At 35.7% G+C, this 21,441-nt stretch overlaps 2 protein-coding genes across 2 annotated transcripts in view; one reads left to right on the top strand and one right to left on the bottom strand.

The window, feature by feature from the left end:
• Nucleotides 1-21,393, top strand: part of LOC137405815 (uncharacterized) — a 31,879-nt gene extending 10,486 nt beyond the window's left edge. Inside the window, exon 5 of the mRNA XM_068092229.1 lies at nucleotides 20,865-21,393. Coding sequence (XP_067948330.1) covers nucleotides 20,865-21,134 — 270 coding nt within the window. The 3' untranslated portion in view covers nucleotides 21,135-21,393. The remainder of the gene's footprint in view (nucleotides 1-20,864) is intronic.
• Nucleotides 485-18,993, bottom strand: LOC137405920 (receptor-interacting serine/threonine-protein kinase 4-like). The gene is made up of 9 exons (XM_068092387.1): nucleotides 18,839-18,993; nucleotides 16,361-16,543; nucleotides 14,360-14,499; nucleotides 13,825-13,960; nucleotides 12,086-12,218; nucleotides 11,859-11,991; nucleotides 11,632-11,767; nucleotides 1,323-1,432; nucleotides 485-1,064 (listed from the first exon to the last, which is right to left on the bottom strand). Exons 2-9 carry the CDS (start codon nucleotides 16,538-16,540, stop codon nucleotides 794-796), a joined length of 1,239 nt encoding a protein of 412 aa, XP_067948488.1. The 5' UTR covers nucleotides 16,541-16,543; nucleotides 18,839-18,993; the 3' UTR covers nucleotides 485-793.
• Nucleotides 21,394-21,441: the final 48 nt, after the last annotated feature.

Raw genomic sequence — 21,441 nt, 5'->3', positions numbered from 1 at the left:
TTCGTACTTCGATGATGGCTTTAGAATACCATTTTAGAATACCATTATTTAAACCAATAAGAGACTTCTGTGGAATGGTTTAGCTGCTTAAGTGACAGCTACCTTTAAAGAAAAGATTTTGCCTACAGTGGGCTGTATGCAACAATTGAACTGTAAGAGCCAACTCTTCACATGACAAACAAAAACTGGGGAGCATTGCATTATATATTCGCTGACAAATTGCTACCTGTCATCCATTAATAAAAATTTGGTCAGGCATGCCAAGCAAGCATGAATTTGTTTCACGATTTGAAGGTTTTTGATTTACATGTATGGCTGTTTGTTACTGCCTTGTATTACACCATCCACTGACCAAGTCCATATGTACTTCATGTATCGACAAGCACCATAAAAGTTGCGTCCACCATTGCTGATTGGAATTGACAAAAGAGTACATGAGCCTGCACTGTTTACAAAACCTGACAGAAGGGTTGCTTAAAACAGATCTGAATAGAAATGCTGTATTCGTCATAATAAAAATAGCTTGCTGTGATAACAAAATAACGAGTACTGCTTTGGGAGAGAACAAGAGGCTCTGATTGGTTACAAAGAATTGGCATGGCCAGATGTTATTGAGCAGATGACTGGCCATCGGTGTACTTTTTTGCTGTGCTGTCTGGATGTCCCCATGCAATGACACTCCTACGAAATACATCATAAGCTGGGTAGCTTGAGTGCTGAGTTACACCTAGAAGCAGAGCCTGGTGTCTGATGAATCGAAGCTGCGTATGTACAGTAATCAACTCGCTCTCCGTCACCCCCACTGCTCTAGTCTCACGAGTTCCTTCACAAATGAAGGGAGATTCGAGTTGTGCACCGCTGCCGTCACATTGTTATTGCCCGCTTTGATCAGCTGCTTCCTGACGGAGCGGGCTGCCAATAGCCTCAAGTCTATATGCTGGTGCTTAGCCACCAACTCATAGAGCGTTACATCTGATTTCTCATCCAGCCGAAACTTTCTCTTCAACCGTTCGACATTGCACTTGCTTAGGTCGATACCGACAGCGAAGGCAATGCTCATAAGACTAAAAACAAAGCAAAAAACCAGACTAGACATGTCTATGTATAAATAGAATGAGGATATCAATTTTGCATTCTTTGGCCATCAGAAAGGCATAATAGTGCAGAGAACAATAAAGGTCACAAGGGAAGATCCGCATTTCTTGTAATTCCACGAAAAACAGGCTTCTCATTATACAGTCCAGAAAACACATCTACAAGAACTTTTGCCAACTCGGAGGTAGAACAACAAAATGATAAAGAGAAGGGCCAGAGGCTATTACCGAAAGATTTCTGCTATGTCACTAGGTGTAATGTTGTCCATTCTTTGAAGAGCATCTCGATTAAGAGTTCTTTGCAATCTCCTGGATGGTCTCGAATACATCTCGTACATCTGTCAACAGCCCAAGTATACACGAGTACATCATAATAACACCATCACCACTGCTACATCTGCCAACAGCCCAAGTATACACAAGTACATCATAATAACACCATCACCACTACTACATCTGCCAACAGCCCAAGTGTACACAAGTACATCATAATAACACCATCACCACTACTACATCTGCTAACAGCCCAAGTATACACAAGTACATCATAATAACACCATCACCACTGCTACATCTGCCAACAGCCCAAGTATACACAAGTACATCATAATAACACCATCACCACTACTACATCTGCCAACAGCCCAAGTATACACAAGTACATCATAATAACACTATCACCACTACTACATCTGCCAACAGCCCAAGTATACACGAGTACATCATAATAACACCATCACCACTACTACATCTACTACATCTGTATATCTAGAAACTTCAAGTATAAGCAAAGAGCAACCAGTTGAAAGATGGATTAAAGAGAAACAACTCATCTATAGATTTCGCAAGAAAAAACAGAGATTGTCTGAAATGCTTCCAAAACATTTTTTTCAAACATACTACATATATATGACATACTGTATATATATGATATACATATGCTATATGACATACTGTATATATATGAAATACATATGCTATATGACATACTGTATATATGATATACATACGCTACATGACTTACTGTATACAGTCAAACATGGATAACTCGAACTTCACGGGACCGAGCGAGAGTGTTTGAATTATCAGAGCGTTCAAGTTATCAGAGCACTGTCACAAGTCCATGTATTTACATATTTATTAGTAGATACATGTACATATACAATCTATAATATAAATCAAAAGCAAAAATGGCTTGTTTCAAATTAAATGCTTCTAATGTAAAGTTTAAAACGTTTTTATCAAAAAGTATAGAGATTTTTCTATCACTTGAGATTGGTTTGTTGTTTGAGGTGATGTTATTGCCAGGACGTTTTTCAGATTAAAATTGGCAAAACTTGATCGTTGTTGAAATGCTCAAAAGAAAAGACATCTTTTTCTTTTGAGCGTTTTACCCACGATCAATTTTGCCGATTTTTCTTGAAGTTTATGCAAAGATTACCTCACTTTACCTCGCTTCCGAAGGGCGATCGCTACGCGGATGTTTGGTATAAATCAAATTTCACCAAACCTTTAGAAAAGTTGTTGACAAAAATATTTTGCCGATGGTGGTAATAACGACGCTTATGAATTATGAAAAGTTGAGGTTTACCTCTATGGCTTGGAATAAAGTGATTTTCTAAAGCGATGACAACCGTTTCGGTAGCCGTTGGGCAAAAAACAGTTCGAATTAACAGTGTTGAGTTCGAGTTATCTATAGCAATTTATCATTACGTGGGAACGGACCAAAGAAACTGTTCGAATTAACCATGCGTTCGAGCTATCCGTGGGCGAGTTATCCATGTTTCACTGTATATGGTATACATATGCTATATGACATACTGTATATATGGTATACATACTGTATATATGATATACAGTATGCTACATGACATACTGTATATATGATATACATATGCTATTAATATACTGTATATATATATGATATACATATGCTATATGACACACTGTATATATACAGTGAAACTCGGATAACTCGCCCTCGGATAACTCGAAAACACGGTTAACTCAACGTATTTGTTTGGTCCGTTTCCACGCAATGATAAATGGCTTTAGATAACTCGACCGAAACTCCGTTAATTCGAACAGTTTTTTGCCAAACGGCTACCGAGACGGTTGTTACTATCGCTTTAGAATATCACTTTATTCCAAGCCATAGAGATAAACATCGACTTTTAGTAGTTCTTAGGCCTTATTATTACCAACATCGGCAAAATATTTTCATTAACGACTTTTCTAAAGGTTTGCAAAAATCAAATTTTACCAAACATCCGCTTTGCAATGGCCCTTTGAAAGCAAGGAAAAGCAAGGTAACCTCGGATAAACTTGAAGCAAAATTGATCTTGGTTAAAATGCTCAGGAGAAAAACATGTCTTTTTTCTGAGCGTTTTAACTGTGATCAAGTTTTGTCAATTTTAACCTAAGAACAACAAACAAATCTCAAGTGATAGAAAAATATCTATACTTTCTGATTAAAAATATTTAAAACTTCACACGAGAGACCCTTTAATTTGCAACAAGCAATCTATGCTTTTGATTTATATATAGTTTGTATATGTACATGTATCTACTGATAAATACATGCACTTATGACTGTCCTGATAACTTGAACGCTCTAATAACTCGAGCACTTTTGCTCGGGCCCTTGAAGTTTGAGTTATCCGAGTTTCACTGTATATATGATATACATATGCTATATGACATACTGTATATATATATAATATACATACCCTAGGACACTTATATTTCGCTAGTATTTAGTTTCGTGAGTAGCACACAGAATAAAATTTCGCTGCAACTTAATTTCGCGGCTCTGATGAGTGCGAAAATATAGTGATGTGAAAATAAATGCAGTGGAAAAAACAGATTACATTTCTCAGGTCCAGTTTGCTAATAAGAAAAAAATTCAATTTGGGACTAGTTCGTATTTGTAAACCACAGGTTGAAACGTGTGGGTGAGATCGGCAATTCAATTTGATCACTTGCTGCCATTTGTTTTTTAGACTATCAATGACGTCTAGGTTCCTCCCGCTGTGACTTTCACACTCGAATCCCAAGAAAAAGAAAATAGATAGGTAGCAACCAACTTCACAACCAAAACTGTATAACCCTTACGCTGCCATAAACGCATTTATGCGTTTTCTAGGGGCCACTGCCATAAACGCATTTTTGGACTTTCTCAGCAATTGTCTGGTAACCTGATTTTATTATTTGTTGACCACATAACCCACGGTCTTTAAGTGTTTTATGAAATTGACTGTGTTGTCCGAAGATTTCTCTATAAAATCAGCCTAAAACAACGAAGCAATTTTAAACTTTTGTTTGAGAATTGCTAATCTAAAAACGAACATTTTTCTGTGAGTTCATTAACTACCCCGCGCAAGTCATAAAACAGGTAATTAGTTGTTGATGACATAATAGCCAATTTAGATTTTCGTGATTATACAGATAATTAAAGTAGAACTTGAAAAAATACTGTATACATATCATGAAGCAATATCGGCAATTTCGGTAAAATGGCTGGCACTAGGCCGGTAGCTAATTTGTACATGGTTGGCAGTGGAAGAGATAATGTGATTAGACCTGATGAGGGTTGATATTGTTTTTGGTTGGTAATAAAATTCATCACTACAATAATTATTCTGCAATTTTATGACTTCACCTACCAGACTTTCATCCTCATCAGTTACAAATTCGGTGACTAAACTGATATAATCTTAATTTGCTTTGCCATGCTGCTCAGTCGGTGTATTAGCTATAATGAGTTTACCAGAAATTTCCCATTTATCCCAACCACAGACGAAAATTGCCTGCATTTCCAATATGATGATTTTATTGTGAATATCAATGAACAAAGCTATTTAACTTTGTTCATTGATACTTAACGTTTTCGCTTGTTCGTTATGATAGTTTAGTTTCGCTCATTAAATTTTCGCTAGAGGATGACACCGCGAAAACGCGAAAGTTAGATGCCGCGAATACATAAGTGTCCTAGGGTATGCTATATGACATACTGTATATATATATGATATACATATGCTATATGACATACTGTATATATGTATATAGATATGATATACATATGCTATATAGGGTATATCTATAAATATATACTGTATATATATAAACCTCAGTGTTTGTCTGTCCAGTTATAGCGATGAAGTTTTAGCAACAAAAAATCACCTTCATACCGGATTTGAACTCACAATATTCAAATCCGGTATGAAGTACAAGTACAAGTACACTAACAAGTGCGTGTAACCACAAGGCTAAGCTGTTCTTATTATGCCAAGCACTCTTACCATATACTGTATATCCTTTTTATTATTGATTAATACAGTGCGCCCTTAGATTACTATGCCATGTTATCCGTTTTTTTTTCTGCCTTACAAAGTGGAACACGATGATTTTTCATTCTCGTCATATGAAAAAGAAAATTTTTTCGACTCTTTCTCGCTATATATCAACAAAAAATTCTATTGAAATTAAAATTTGGTAATCAGTGTGTTGCTTATGTCGAAATAATGAAAATACTGATAGGCTAATCACCGAAATTTCGTTCACAACAAAAGATACAATGCTCTCTCTCTCTCTTTCAGTTCAGCCGTATTCGTTATAAGTTTTAGCAAAAACAAAGTCGAAAACATAAGTGATAAAAATTTAGCCAAAATTAAAGTAGAAAGTTGAAAAAGTAAAAGTTTAGTAAAATACACACTAAAACTTGGCTTTAAGTATATGTTTAGTAAGTATATGTTTAGTAAGTATATGTTTAGTAAGTATATGTTTAGTAAGTATATGTTTAGTAAGTATATGGTTAGCTAGTATATGTTTAGTAAGTATATGTTTAGTAAGTATATGTTTAGTAAGTATATGTTTAGTAAGTATATGTTTAGTAAGTATATGTTTAGTAAGTATATGGTTAGCTAGTATATGTTTAGTAAGTATATGTTTAGTAAGTATATGGTTAGTAAGTATATGTTTAGTAAGTATATGTTTAGTAAGTATATGTTTAGTAAGTATATGTTTAGTAAATATATGTTTAGTAAGTATATGTTTAGTAAGTATATGTTTAGTAAGTATATGTTTAGTAAGTATATGTTTAGTAAGTATATGTTTAGTAAGTATATGTTTAGTAAGTATATGTTTAGTAAGTATATGTTTAGTAAGTATATGGTTAGTAAGTATATGGTTAGTAAGTATATGTTTAGTAAGTATATGTTTAGTAAGTATATGTTTAGTAAGTATATGTTTAGTAAATATATGTTTAGTAAGTATATGTTTAGTAAGTATATGTTTAGTAAGTATATGTTTAGTAAGTATATGTTTAGTAAGTATATGTTTAGTAAGTATATGTTTAGTAAGTATATGTTTAGTAAGTATATGTTTAGTAAGTATATGTTTAGTAAGTATATGTTTAGTAAGTATATGTTTAGTAAGTATATGTTTAGTAAATATATGTTTAGTAAGTATATGTTTAGTAAGTATATGTTTAGTAAGTATATGTTTAGTAAGTATATGTTTAGTAAGTATATGTTTAGTAAGTATATGTTTAGTAAGTATATGTTTAGTAAGTATATGTTTAGTAAGTATATGTTTAGTAAGTATATGGTTAGTAAGTATATGTTTAGTAAGTATATGTTTAGTAAGTATATGTTTAGTAAGTATATGTTTAGTAAATATCTGTTTAGTAAGTATATGTTTAGTAAGTATATGTTTAGTAAGTATATGTTTAGTAAGTATATGTTTAGTAAGTATATGTTTAGTAAGTATATGTTTAGTAAGTATATGTTTAGTAAGTATATGCTTAGTAAGTATATGTTTAGTAAGTATATGCTTAGTAAGCTAAATTCATTCAGCTAAATTCAAAGCAGGGTTGGAAAAAACCACGGTTTTTATGAAAAAACCAGGCTTTTATGGTTTAAACTGGTTTTTATGGTTTTTATAATTTTACCAAGGTTTTTGCAATTTCAAGTCTAATTAACATCACTTACTATAGCTGCATGATTGAGTATTGAATATACATATGTGGAATCATCTGTTAAAGATGGTACTGGGAGTTTTTATGGGAAAAAAGAGAGAAAACATATGGAAATTTCAAAATGAGTCTTAAATCAAACATGGTCGATGAAATACAGAGCAGGAATCTTATTACATAAAGTGAATATTTTACATACAGCTCTATGTATAAGTAGGAACTTTAATCCCAGTGATTAGTCGTGTGGTAGTATAGAGCGGAGCATAATGCAGATGCATTGCTAGTGTTTGAAGCAGTGGCAGATGACTCAACTTCTATCACCTGAATATTAGCATCACCGTCTAAATTGGTGTTTTCAGCTTGATATTTGGCTATGTGAGCTTTAAGCCTATTTGTGTGACCTCGCGTTACGACAGCACACCTGTTACGTTTCGCCTTAAAACCTTTGCCTTTCAAAACTTTTCAAAACACAAAAAACTTGATAAACTGAATTCTAACAATCCAACGACTTTGGCTTGTGACCAATAAATGAAATATTAGTTTGCAAACTTGAAGCTTTTGCCCAAAAGGATTTTATTGTTTTAATTTCTAATTATAAGTAATCCTTTCTCACTGGCCAGACTTGAGAAAGTATTCATTCATTATTAGAGACGATGATTGGATTAGTATATTTCACATGGCTTTTATATTTCATCAGTAAAGAGATCATCATATCACTTGATAAAACCAATTGAAAATGAAACTCACTAATTCATTGTTGTGCTAGGATTTCATGTAGTTTCAACTTGAGCTCTGCCATCAATTTACTACTGTGTCCTAAATAAACTTCCACAGCTGATAATTACATATAATTGCATTTCTACCGCACATGAACCACTAGGAGCTTAAAATATTATGATTTTCACAAAAAATAATGAAAAGACCAAAAAAACCGGTTTTTTTTCGGGCTGGTTTAAACCAAGCCAACCCTGATTCAAAGTTTATGCTATACGTCTGTCTCAAAAGTAAGAGCTCCCTATGGTACGTACTGCACGCAGTACATTGTAATTGTTACATTTGATTCCAGATCATAACCACTAAATACACTTAAGTTACTGCAGGTTAACATATTAGTTTGCTACTAATTTTTATTATGTACATTTTAGGTATATAAAATTTTGATGATTCTTACCAGGGGGTGTTTGCATTAGATAATTACTATGGCTTTCTATACCACGCTATACAACATTTTCGCCTTACGATGCCGATACTGAAACAAATTAAAATCATATAACTGTTTACCAAGTCATTTTCATTGTAATCATAGCAAAACAGACATTATTTAGCTATTACTTGTTAATTATTTCACATTTAAACACTTTTACAGTTGTTTTAGTTTCTCTCATAATTTATTTGAACTACACAAAACACTATTTTCATGATATGAAGTTTAAAAGTTAAAATGGTAACTGTTGTAATATGTTAATTAAAAATGAATTCTCTGTGCGAAGACTTTTTTATTACTCGGGCAACGCTGGGTATTCATCTAGTATATGTATATAATATAGGACATACTGTATATATGATATTCATGTGGTATACAAGATATACATGTATATGACATGTTGTATATATGAGATACATATATGCATCTATATGATATATATATATTATGGGATTTGTGTCCCTTGCCTAAGCTCTGAGCTGCATTGATGAGGCTTCAATAGCCGAAACAGTACTGTCTGGAGCATGAGTATATATATATATATATATATATATACATATATATCGTAAATCCTCTATTTAAGGGCCATGGTGCTGCATTTTTCCCTTACGGTGGCAGACTATTAGAGGTGATGTTCGAACAGAGGGGGATGCTTTATTTTTTACTTGCTTGTCAGAATTTTGGGAAGATAAATTTAACCCTTTTACAGTTGAAGCGATGCTAATGTCACCAATATTTAGCATATTCTTTGGGATAGAGCGGGCTTTATTGCAGCCGGCCTCAGTATTTTTCCTAAACAATTTTTTTATATGCGTTGACGTATCAGACTAGGTTAGACAATTCACTACTTTGAGTAAAACATATTAGACGGATACAGTTATTAATTATTTCGATGGTGTTGCTTTCAAAGTTTTAAGGAAAAAACAAATAGCTTTAGAGTTATAAAACAGACTTTGATATGCCATAACAATGGCTGCTATTATGTTGTACGGCTTTCCTGAAGAGAATTCTCATCATCAAACGTTTTAAAGTCTTCAGATCAGGTTGTAAACCACATTATGGATGAATCTGAAGACGACATATCAGATTTATACCTTACTGACTTTGAATCAGAGTGCAGTTTTGATGATTGCGAAGATCGATCTTTTCACTAAGATCTCACACCGTCACTAAGATCATGGAACCATTATAGCAAGAACGACGAATTAATTGTTATTTATGTAACTGAGTCATTATTAGTACGATTTTGTGGGCACTTTTCTACTGATCACTTGCTATTATTGGTTCGTAAAGAACAAACATAAAGAATGTCAAAATGGCGGTCTACTAAAGGCGGCATTCAATTAAAGGGTGGGGCTGTAGTTTTCAACCTTTCCATTATAGCGGCATTCTATTAGAGGTGGCATTAAAATAGAGATGACGCTCAAATAGAGGTTCTATGGTATGTATGATATATGACGTGACATATACATGATATATGATATATATCATGTATATGACATATACATGTACATGACATATATATCATATGTGACATATATATGTCATATATATATCGTTTGTGACATATATATGACATATACCTATAAGACATATATAAACGATACATACTCATGTATAAGTTTTGGGAAACAATTTTAAGGTAAAATTGAGGTCAACTTATACATGAGTGTTTATGGGCATGCTGTTGCCGAGTAGAATAGAGGTCAACTTATACATGAGTAGTGTTTATGGGCATGCTGTTGCCGAGTAGAATAGAGGTCAACTTATACATGAGTAGTGTTTATGGGCATGCTGTTGCCGAGTAGAATAGAGGTCAACTTATACATGAGTAGTGTTTATGGGCATGCTGTTGCCGAGTAGAATAGAGGTCAACTTATACATGAGTAGTGTTTATGGGCATGCTGTTGCCGAGTAGAATAGAGGTCAACTTATACATGAGTAGTGTTTATGGGCATGCTGTTGCCGAGTAGAATAGAGGTCAACTTATACATGAGTAGTGTTTATGGGCATGCTGTTGCCGAGTAGAATTGAGGTCAACTTATACATGAGTAGTGTTTATGGGCATGCTGTTGCCGAGTAGAATAGAATATGAATATAAAAAGAAAACTTTGTTACTATAAATGCACTATAATTGTTTTCCCTCTTTGGGGAGAAAACGGGGTACTTGGGTATCTCTATTAGATATACTAGTACCCTGTACTAGTATATCTAATAGTAGTAGTAGTAAGAGATTGTCCGATTGTCTCTCACTAATACTAGTAGTAGTGAGAGATTGTCCGGTGTCACAATAATGCAGAGAGAATAAGCAGGTGGACAATTATTCCTAAAAGTGGTCGATTGATGCAGGTGTTAGAATGTTGGTCTACCAATCTGAATGTCACGAGTTGGAAATTCATTGAAATCTATCTTTTATCCTAACCTCTAACCCTGGCTTCGGGGGGGGGGGGGGGGGAATAGACAAACAGACACTGCTTTTACGATTGCAAATGTTTATTTTGTTTTATTTTAGACATTTACTTTTATGTTCTTTCCAGCTGACCTCCACCTTGCTGTCTAGAAAAAGTATAAAAATCAATTTAAATTGACATTGAAGGTTCGCGTTCCCCTTAATTTACTGTAGAATTAATCAAGGAACTTAAACTAAATGGAAATGATGGGAAAGAGAGAAAATTTGTCGATACAAACCAATAATACCAAAGTTACTGTAGAGTCATCAAAAGGTTATGTAATAATCTTTTGATATAATCGCTGTTTTATGTTTATATGTTAGATTAGTCATTAAATTAACAAATTAGGTTTAGTTTTTTCGTATTTGAAAGGTCAAAGGAGTAAGTTTGGGATGACCTTGGAACAGATTAGGCTATTTACATGTATTTTATGGTTCGTATAACGTAAATTCCCTATAACGTAAACGTTCTCAAAACGGATTGTGTACATCGGAAGGAGTGTCTACTGTACACAATATATTTATAAAATGTAAGCATTTATTGACATTCAGTGGATAGAATCCTACAATTCTACTGGTAGAATTGTAGGATTTAATGCAGTCATATAAGTAGACTATAAACAACTCCACATCGTTGATCAGTACTTTTCAGTAGTCATTCTCATAAATATTCTACTAGCCAACATTAAACAGTAAGAAACATACATTGTCTGTGAATAACACGTATGAATATCCCACACAGAATTCACTCCTAGATACTCGCCAGCGCATGGCGAGTATTAACACCACCAACTGTACACTCATTAATCACACTAATCATTAATCTTTCATGCATTCCAGCAAACGTCTGTGACATGCCATATATAAGACTATAGCGCGTCTATTGTGTAGAAAATCACTCTGAACTCACCTTGAAGCACGCATCCTCGTCAGGTGCAGTCGGGCTCGCCTGTATCACCCTATAGGCTATCTCAAGACTGTCCATGTTTGAGAAGTCGACACTTTCTATGGCAACTGTAGCCAGGTTATGGCACATGTAGTTATGTCTACATTGAGAAAAGTTGAATATGTCAGCCGTATGAGATGGTCAATTCACAAAACAAGTACTGAGTAAAAGGAGAGGAAAGGTCTACTAACCGTCGACCTCCTGAGCGAGAGAAGCTCCCAAGATTGACTGTAACAGTGAACTCGACCATCGCGCCATAGTGTAGTAACAACTTCACTATGTCAAGGTTATGTTTCTCTATCGCTAGCCTCAAAGCACTCATACCTGCAATCGGAACGTGAGACCCACAAGTCACGAGCCATTGTACCCAGTCATACACATTATAAACCTGTGCTAGGATTTGGGTACATCTACTCACATGCATTGTGCTGAAGGGGCTCATTGCACCCGACCCCGTGCTCGAGAAGTACCCGCACCATACCCACATCCTGAATAGCAACAGCACATACTAACGGAGTCCATCTCCTTCGGTCCACGCTGTTCTTTTTTATCTGCAACCGCAGAAAGAGGTGCCGTGAGTCACATGACCAGGAATTTGTAGTCTCGGGTGGGCAGCATCAGATGCTGACCAAGCGCTATAGTATATGATAAATTTTATGCTGACGCAGTCTTACTATATCAGAGTTAAGCGCGCATCTATCAAGTTGTGTTAGTGAAAAGGATGCTTTTGAGTGGATGACTTGGCGATGCTGATGACTTGAATGACTTGAGAAGCTCCGAGGATTGTGCAGCACACACCTGACTGGAAATTCAAAAGCCTGTCCAATGAAAAGTTGATAATATCACACTTCAAGGTTCAGCTATTTCAGGAATATGTTGTTTATCGTTGGACAGCCTCCACTGCTATAATCTAGACACTTGTCATATGCCCTGCTAGTTACAGTGACAAGCCCAGATAAGACAATATAAACTACACACATACAGGTACATGTATTTGAGTTTAAGAAATCATTTCTACACTGTAGATAGCCCATAGCCATTTGATGGTGTTTTGGGAAAGAGCAAAAGAATTAGGTATATTAATTAGTGATATGACTGAGGAATCCTGAGTGACAAGCCAGAAGATAGAATGAAAAGATTTTTGTTTACTTTATAAACAGGCTGCCTTGAGCCATGGAACATCCGTTGTTGCGCAATACACCCATTTTTTGGCACGACGCTCGTAAATAAATAATATTATTGAATAAACAATGATACATGTTTACCAAGACCTAGCGCAACATACTGTAAACTCCTTCCTCCCTTGGCCTGTCCTTCAAGCCAAGATGAGTTCAAACGCCGCTATTCAGACCTATACAATACCTAAATTGAAACAATGGACTGTTTTAATTTTTCTAGATGAAAAATTTAGCATCTGTATTTTGTATTTTTAAACGCGTTGCTCAAAAATAAATTCAAAATTGAGTAATATTGAACTTAGCAAAAATTTCAACTATAACAATCACAATGTTATATAGCTAATGCAATAGCAATGTTGTATTGCTCATTATTATAAACAGAGATAGTTGTGAGACCTTGCAATGTCTATTATAAACATTGGTGACAATCAACCCCTAAGTACAGGTAACAATCAACCCTAAGTACAGGTGACAATCAACCTATAAGTACAGGTGACAATCAACCCATAAGTACAGGTGACAACCAACCCATAAGTACAGGTGACAATCAACCTATAAGTACAGGTGACAATCAACCCATAAGTACAGGTGACAACCAACCCATAAGTACAGGTGACAATCAACCCATAAGTACAGGTGACAATCAACCCATAAGTACAGGTGACAATCAACCCATAAGTACAGGTATATACATATTAAGATTTGCTTTCATGATGAACTTTGGACCATGTTACAGAATGTTGCTCAGACTTGCAATATGAATGAACGAACAATAACACATGTAAAGTACTTCATTTTTATTATCAATTTAAGTGACCACTTCTCTTGTGAAATGGTTGGGACAGAATTCGATTAAAAGCAAGAGCAGACTATCAACTAGTCTGCACATAGCTTACAATTATTGTAACGGATCTGTCTATATCAGATAACCTGTTAAGGTGATGTAACAACCAAACGTGATAAGAGAAACTATACAAACCTTGGTGGTGAGCAGGTACTGTACAAACTCTGTGGCTCCAGAAGCACTCGCTACATGCAGGAGACTCTTGCCATCAGAATCTGGTACGTTAACACTCTCTGGTTCATGTTCCACCAGTCGCTTCAGCAGATCCAACCTGAGATTAACGCAAAATATATTCTCCGAACTTGTTGGAAAAAAAGAAAGGCGCACATAGTATTGCCCTGTTCACTACGGCAAACGGGTAGATACTATGGCAAACCGGTAGATGCTATGGCAAAGAGAGCAAACTGATGACCTGATATAGAGATTGGAATACAGACGAAAAGAACATGATGCAGTCCCTGAATGAGCAGCTCGACTACTACACTATATTAATGTCAGCGCCGTACAAAACCACCTGAATTACTGCCAAATGTGAGTGACCGATATTTCCTGTAAGCTCAGTTGTCACCTAGGAACACCTGACTGTCTCTCGTGTGCCTCAACAATAGCTAATTAACTAGGATCAGAATTCGACTAGATACAGGAAGCTATATTAACTTGGGACACCAACCGTTGCCAGATGACGGCTGTGTGCAAGGGAGTCCGGCCCCACTTGTCAAGAGACTGCAGGTCGATCTGCGGGTGCTTCAGTAGTAATTCAAAACAAGCTATGTTGTCCTTCTTTACAGCTAAGTGTAGCGGAGTTGAACCCTATCATAAAATTGCAAAAACAGCTGATCTCTAAATATGGCTAGACAGTTCCCCATAAGAATGATGAATAACAAACAGGGTATTACGTAATTACATCACAAGTCTTAAAGGAAAAAACCATTCCTTCCTTGCGGTACTTCACGGATGTTAGGCGCAAGCTCATTGTTGGGATGTTGATTAGACAAAAAGATATTTGAAAATATCTAGCGAAACAAAGAGGCACAGAGACTACAGACTATTATACAGATACTACAGACTAGGGTACAGATACTACAGACTAGTGTCCAGAGACTACAGACTAGTGTATAGAGACTACAGACTGGTGTACAAAGTTTTCCCAAGCTCAAGAATATAATTAAGACAACTAATATGAATAACATAAATTAACCAATTACATGAATTCGCACACTTTTCTTGTAGATAAAAAAACTCTTACATTGAGAAATGTGGAAAAACCAGTTCAAGAAGAGTATTTGACTAGTTGGATGCTTTTAAATGGATTGTACTAGTATAAGTATATATATAAGTGTACTAGTATAAGCATATATATAAGTATATATATATAAGTGTACTAGTATATACACTTATATACTAGTACACTTATATATATAAGTGTACTAGTATATACACTTATATACTAGTACACTTATATATATAAGTGTACACTTATATATATAAGTGTACTAGTATATACACTTATATACTAGTACACTTATATATATAAGTGTACACTTATATATATATAAGTGTACTAGTATATACACTTATATACTAGTACACTTATATATATAAGTGTACTAGTATATACACTTATATACTAGTACACTTATATATATAAGTGTACACTTATATATATAAGTGTACTAGTATATACACTTATATACTAGTACACTTATATATATAAGTTGAGTGTAACGGAAGATTAGAACTTATTTTTAAGTGTGTATTTAGTGAGCTGAGTTCTTTTAAATTAAATTTTAAGTTTCTGTTATGGTACGTAGTGCCACAGAATTGGGGCTGAATCCACATAAACACATTGGGGCTGAATGTCATAAAATGAAGTTGGAAAATTGAAATGTCCAAAATGTAGGCGCACTCTAGTTGAGCGATGAGCAAAAGTAGTCTCGGGTATTCTGCTCCTAGAACAACAAACTTCTGGTAAAAATACAACTCCTGTTTACCTACTTACTATCATTTATTTACAAACTTAGCTATCTGTGCCACGAATAGATCACTTCTAGCGACCTTGAAAGATAAGGTCCCACGAGTACTATTGTAATGTGAGCCCCAAGGGTTATTAGCTGACCACTGGAAACAGATGGCGAGTGTATCAACTTTCTTCGAAGAAAAACGCTTTTCGCTTGACAGGTGATACATGGACATAGACTGTACTAGGCTTAGAAGCTTACCCCTTTGTTCCTTGCTCATACAGAATAACATCGACTTCAAGCAAACCAATATGCGAGTAGATCTTTTTATTATAAGCCAAAAATTGAGTCAAACTTGCGTACTATCAACTCAGATGTGTTGATATTTAGGATATAAGAGTCGAATAAGAACAGATATCAATTGTTTGTTGTTTGTTCTGCGGTTTGTTGTTGTTTCTAACCTTAAGCTAACCAAGCTTACTTAATATCTGTCTCGCATATAATATAACTTTATATTTGCTTTTAAGAAGCACTGGTAAAATTATATATACTTAGTTTCATGATTGACAACGGTAGACGGGCATCTTTTGTCTGGAATGGGTTGATTTGATTGTAAGCAACTTTTAATGAGATTAGCTTAATAAACATAGGAGTAGATTAAGGCACAAGTTAAACTCATATTTAAAGGTCTTACTAAACTCAGTATCACATACCTGAGCATTGAATGCATTGACAGAGCATTCGGACTCGAGTAATGATACTAGACTCGTGACATCTCCCTCCTCTGCGGCCAGAAGAAGCCTCCTTTCCGCTGATTGAGTCGGTTCCTCTTTAGGAGACCCATAGCCGAGAGCCTCAAACAACCAACTCTTCACCTTCCGCCAATCAGGCATGATCTGCCAAAATGTCTATTTTACAGTATAACCAATATCAATCATTGATATGTTATATTTAACTATAACGAATATCAATCGATAATTGATTTATTATTATTGCTACATAGAGTTTCACGCTGCTGAATTATAATGCAGGCATAAAAAGAAAGTTCACCTTACGAATGTCAACAGGGTTACATGATATAGCGGCCTATAATCTCTCAATACCTGCTCAAGTTTAGACTGCTATGAACTCATATAAGTATAGTAATGGTCATATAACATGACTTATTATTCATTGCCAGTCGATTGCTCTAGTAGCCTAAAACTTTCAGTAGCGGGAGTTGAACTTTTTAAAAGGTTGTACATACACCCAACTTCATATTGTATTTTATTACTTATTGTTTAGCAATTTATGAGTTATATTAGGTTACTTCAAGCTCCTCTATCTTCCGTGGTTATGTTATGCTAGCCATGCCAGTAAACTCTGACAGAATGAATAATGTAATTGTTACTCCCAAGTTTAAAATGCAAATAATATTTCATGACCAATTGATGTTTCAGACTGAAAAGGCACAAGAATAATCACTTTCCCTGTTACATACGCTGACTGAATTGTTTGTGTATGAATTGCCCTAATACGACTACAAGTAGTTTCTGCTTTACTAGCCAGCCTGTCCCCCTCATATCTATAACACTTAGTAACCTTGATAGATTTCCAACACTTCCATTGTTTGTTTTCTCTGTGAAATTCTGAAATGCACTTTAATATCATCTGAAAGTGCATAACTCTTCCATAAAACCATAACTCTTCCCCTTTGAAGACTTCTTACCAAGTCACACGAAACCCGAGCATAACCCTAAAACTAGATATCTATAAAGCAAACTGAGTGCCTGATATTTGTAGCAATGAACCGAGATGCAATCCCCGTGTCACACAAAAAACTACCTTAAAGGTTGACTTGCAACAAAATTCACATTAAAGTTATTTGGTATCAAAAGGTTCACCATGTCTTACTCTGCTGTGTTGTAGGTGCACAATATGTGGAAATATGATTACAAGCTCTTAAAAGCTCAAAAACGGAATCCATCTATTTCGAGGTGGTACTCAACTCGACGTGGTTATTGTTTGGATATGTGATGTTATCACGTGAATTGGAAGGCCAATAAAAGGCTCAATATAAAACTTTTCGTAGCACTAGTTAATGACAAACACTTTGGGTTCTACTGGAAAGCCCTTATCAAATTTAGACCCTCGCTGCTTTACAATTTCGTTTCAGCTTGGTCTAATCATCTAGTCGTAATCTGATCATGTGACCCATACTCCCTGCCAAACAGCGCGAGCAATTTCTGCAGCATTTTTCGACTATCACAGGTGACCAACAGGCTCCTCATGTTTATTAGAGGATGATATGCACTCCTTCGAACTAAGGTTGAAAAATGAAACAAATTTTTACGGTAGGTTTTGAGATATCAGTGCTCAAGATTACAGCATTACAATGATTTATAAGGACAATTATAGACATTGTTTTATTGAATGCGTGAAGTACATTTGTGAAAATATTTCGACGAATGAGGTTGCATGAAAGTGTAAACAAAAGCACATCCGTGTTCAACTATGTCCCATTTGGGCCATTTTGGAGAGAGATTCCAACCTATGCGTTTTCGTGATGGCTGCGATTAACTATTCGTTTTTTAGCTTTTAAGAGCTTGTAGTCACATTTTCACATATTTTGCACTTACAACGCATCAGAGTAAGACATGGTGAACCTTTTAATACCAAATAACTGTAATGTGAACTTTTGTTGCAAGTCAACCTTTAAGAGCAGCTTTGTCAAGTTCATTTTTGTAGCAATCAATGTTTTTTATTTTCTAAAGGAAAATAAAATTGAATAATTTAATTTTTTATGTGAAGAGCTAGTTCAACTGCCTTTTTATAAAATTTCTGTTCAGATCGATTATTAGTATTTTTCATCTATATACTAACTCGCATTGATAGAAATGTAGTCAGAATTGCTATTTTATTAATGAACTTCAAGGGTCAAAAGCATACATTTCATTGGACAGTGTTTGTATCAACAGATAAAGCGTCCTTAGATGCGATTTCCAATGTAATCATTGTATTGTATAGAGTCGCAAGCATTGGCTCAATTATAGCGCACCACCAATTGTTACTCTACTAATCCTCAAATTATCGCATTCATACAGTCTAATCAACGCTTGTCGTTGGTATAGGACCTTATAGGATCTGGGCTAGCGATTGTTAGTTTCGAAATAATTGCATGTAGTTAAAATTCAGACGTAAGCTCAACTCACCTGAAGTAACTAGTTACACAATTGCGTTGCTGTCAGTTTGAAGTTCGACGGTTGCATTACACGAAGCGAAACATAAGTTAACGCTACACGGGTAAACAACTAACCAGCTCTTTTATCATGAATAGCGATTCTCGTAGTAACTCAGCTCTTTATGGCCTGGCAGTCTTTCTTGGAAAAGGTCATTCAACTCTGATTATGAACCAATCAGAAGTTGAAATAATAAACCTTAGCCAATAATAATTAGGTATTTTGTTATGGACGGTCCAATCGTAGCTCATAATATAACGCACGAGGCGTAGGATACATTGACAAACGCATGTGCGCTTGCGTTACTGACTGCAGAAAATTTTACATCTATGACGTGTTAATCGCGCTTGCTGAGGCAAGGAAAAACAACGCTTGGCTGACCAACTACATTTCGATATGCTTAGGGCTAACGCTCACCGTATCGCTAGTGTCAGTTTTCTGCATATTTCTTGGAAGTCATCCTTATTCTGACTATACCACATAGTCTACAATCAGCTTCTTATTTGAAAAGCCATATACATATATGTACATATCAGCAGTCTGCACCAAATGTGTTAAAGAATTGGCCTAACTTGCAGAGAAATTGAAGGGAAATAGGAAACAACTGACAAAATATTGCAAAGGCGCGGATATCTGAAGTTTATTTGACGAAGTCTAATCTTTGAGATATCATGCTTGTGATGAGCTAAATGAAGGTTTCCATGTCAGATTACCATGGAGTTAATGAGCAGAATATAAAGTCAATGGATTATAAGGGAGACTGTGTTTAAAGGAAATATAGAAACAGATCATATGATCCAAGTTGCAGCAAACAAGATAATTACTCTTAATTCATCATGTGCATCGAAGAGAAAGCAAAATGATGGCTTCACTTTAGTTATCTATATTTAGTATGCATGTATCTTACTACCAACCAACTGCTGAGTTCAGGTAAAGAATATCAACCATATGTATATCATTAGATCTTGCTAGATGCAGGTACAATGTGTTTAGAATATTTTATCAAAAAGAATAATTATTAAGCTGTTACTTTTCTGTGTCTTCCTGTCATACATCACCAGACTGCCCTCAGTACATCACCAGACCTGCCCTCTAAACATCACCAGACCTGTCCTCTAAACATAATTTGTTACATTTGCACATCTAAGTTTTGAAAGTGTGTAGATGATGAGTTGGCTTTTATTGGTGCTTTTAAAAATTGGCATTGGTTGCGTTCAGCCTATGACATGCTTGGCACCCATTTTGTTTTTTACTTGCTGAGCCTGTGATACAGCATAACTTTCACCTTTACCACTTCACACCAAACTAGCTGATGTATGAGCTATAATGACCATGACCAGCTATAATGATCATGACCTTGACCTATGCATAGTCATTGCTAACTGGCAGTTTGCAGTGCTTACTTCAATACTGCAAATGCCTTACCTCCTGCTCTGTTGCTACCAGAGGCAGCAATCAAAAACTTGCAGTAGCTGTTGACAGCCACAATGCTGCCATCTGCCTGAACTTGTGACACCCGGTTGACCAGACTGATTGAATACCAAAGACCGGCTAAAAACTTTTCTACCAGCATGTTTCTACCAGCACAAAGATAGCAAGGATAGTGTGCTGCCATCTGCTGCGCCTGCTGACAACACACAAATAGTAAGATGGTGATGAGAAGTTCATCTGCACTGCTCTTCTTTAATGACAATACCGGACCTAGTGAAAATGCATTAAAATGTCATGTGATTGAGGTCACAACCGCAAACTAAAAACCAGCTTGGTCTTCATATTCCCTCAGCTGGAGGCTAATGTCACTGAGAATAAGTGACCAATGGGAGACCTTTATTTATTTGATGAACTCTGTAGTTCAAATGGTTACAAGAGCCAGGATGTGTGGTAGATTTAGGAAGTTCAACCTTCTGTAAAGTTTGTTAACAGTAGACCGATGTCAAGATGCGATACAAAGCAAACTTGCAGCAACATAATCTGTCACACATTTTCTGTCGTTTTGTAGGAGACGCAGGGCCTGGCGTTCAACAAAGCCTCTCACTATATACGAACAGCAACAACCGAGCTCATGCGCTCCCACTCACGATTGAGTGGTGAGGCTTCACTGCCCCGAGCTCCACCAACCAAACCAAAACAACCTAACGAATGTTTAGCGACAGCGGAGAGGGCGACTGAGGCAGACGTACCTTGCGGAAGGCAGCTTGAAACCTCCCAAACAGCCAGCAATGCTGATACGGTGTCTTCACCAGTCAACATACATGTACCAACTTCCTAGATCTCAGTTTCACTTATTACTGTAAATCTTATGCAGAGAAATTTACTAAGTATCATTACTAGGGCATCAGAAGTTTGCAAACAGCTAGCTTGACCAACGTCGAGCCTGCTCAATTCCTTGATCATGTGACTAATTTTAGATGAAACTAATGATGGGCAAGCTAGATTTGCCAAGTCCAAAGGCTAGGGTTGGCTCTAATATTTCGTGGTCTATACATGTAAGACAATTTTTATGACTCGCTGTTCGTTATGCGCACAAGCTTCGTTAATACACATTTTGTGCTGAAACTGTAGAGATGTGATAAATT

The sequence above is a fragment of the Watersipora subatra genome, chromosome 10 (assembly GCF_963576615.1).
Source record: "Watersipora subatra chromosome 10, tzWatSuba1.1, whole genome shotgun sequence".
In the NCBI taxonomy this organism is placed as follows: domain Eukaryota; kingdom Metazoa; phylum Bryozoa; class Gymnolaemata; order Cheilostomatida; family Watersiporidae; genus Watersipora; species Watersipora subatra.
The sequence above is the reverse complement of the archived record's forward strand: the minus strand, read 5'-3'. Positions and strand labels throughout refer to the sequence as shown.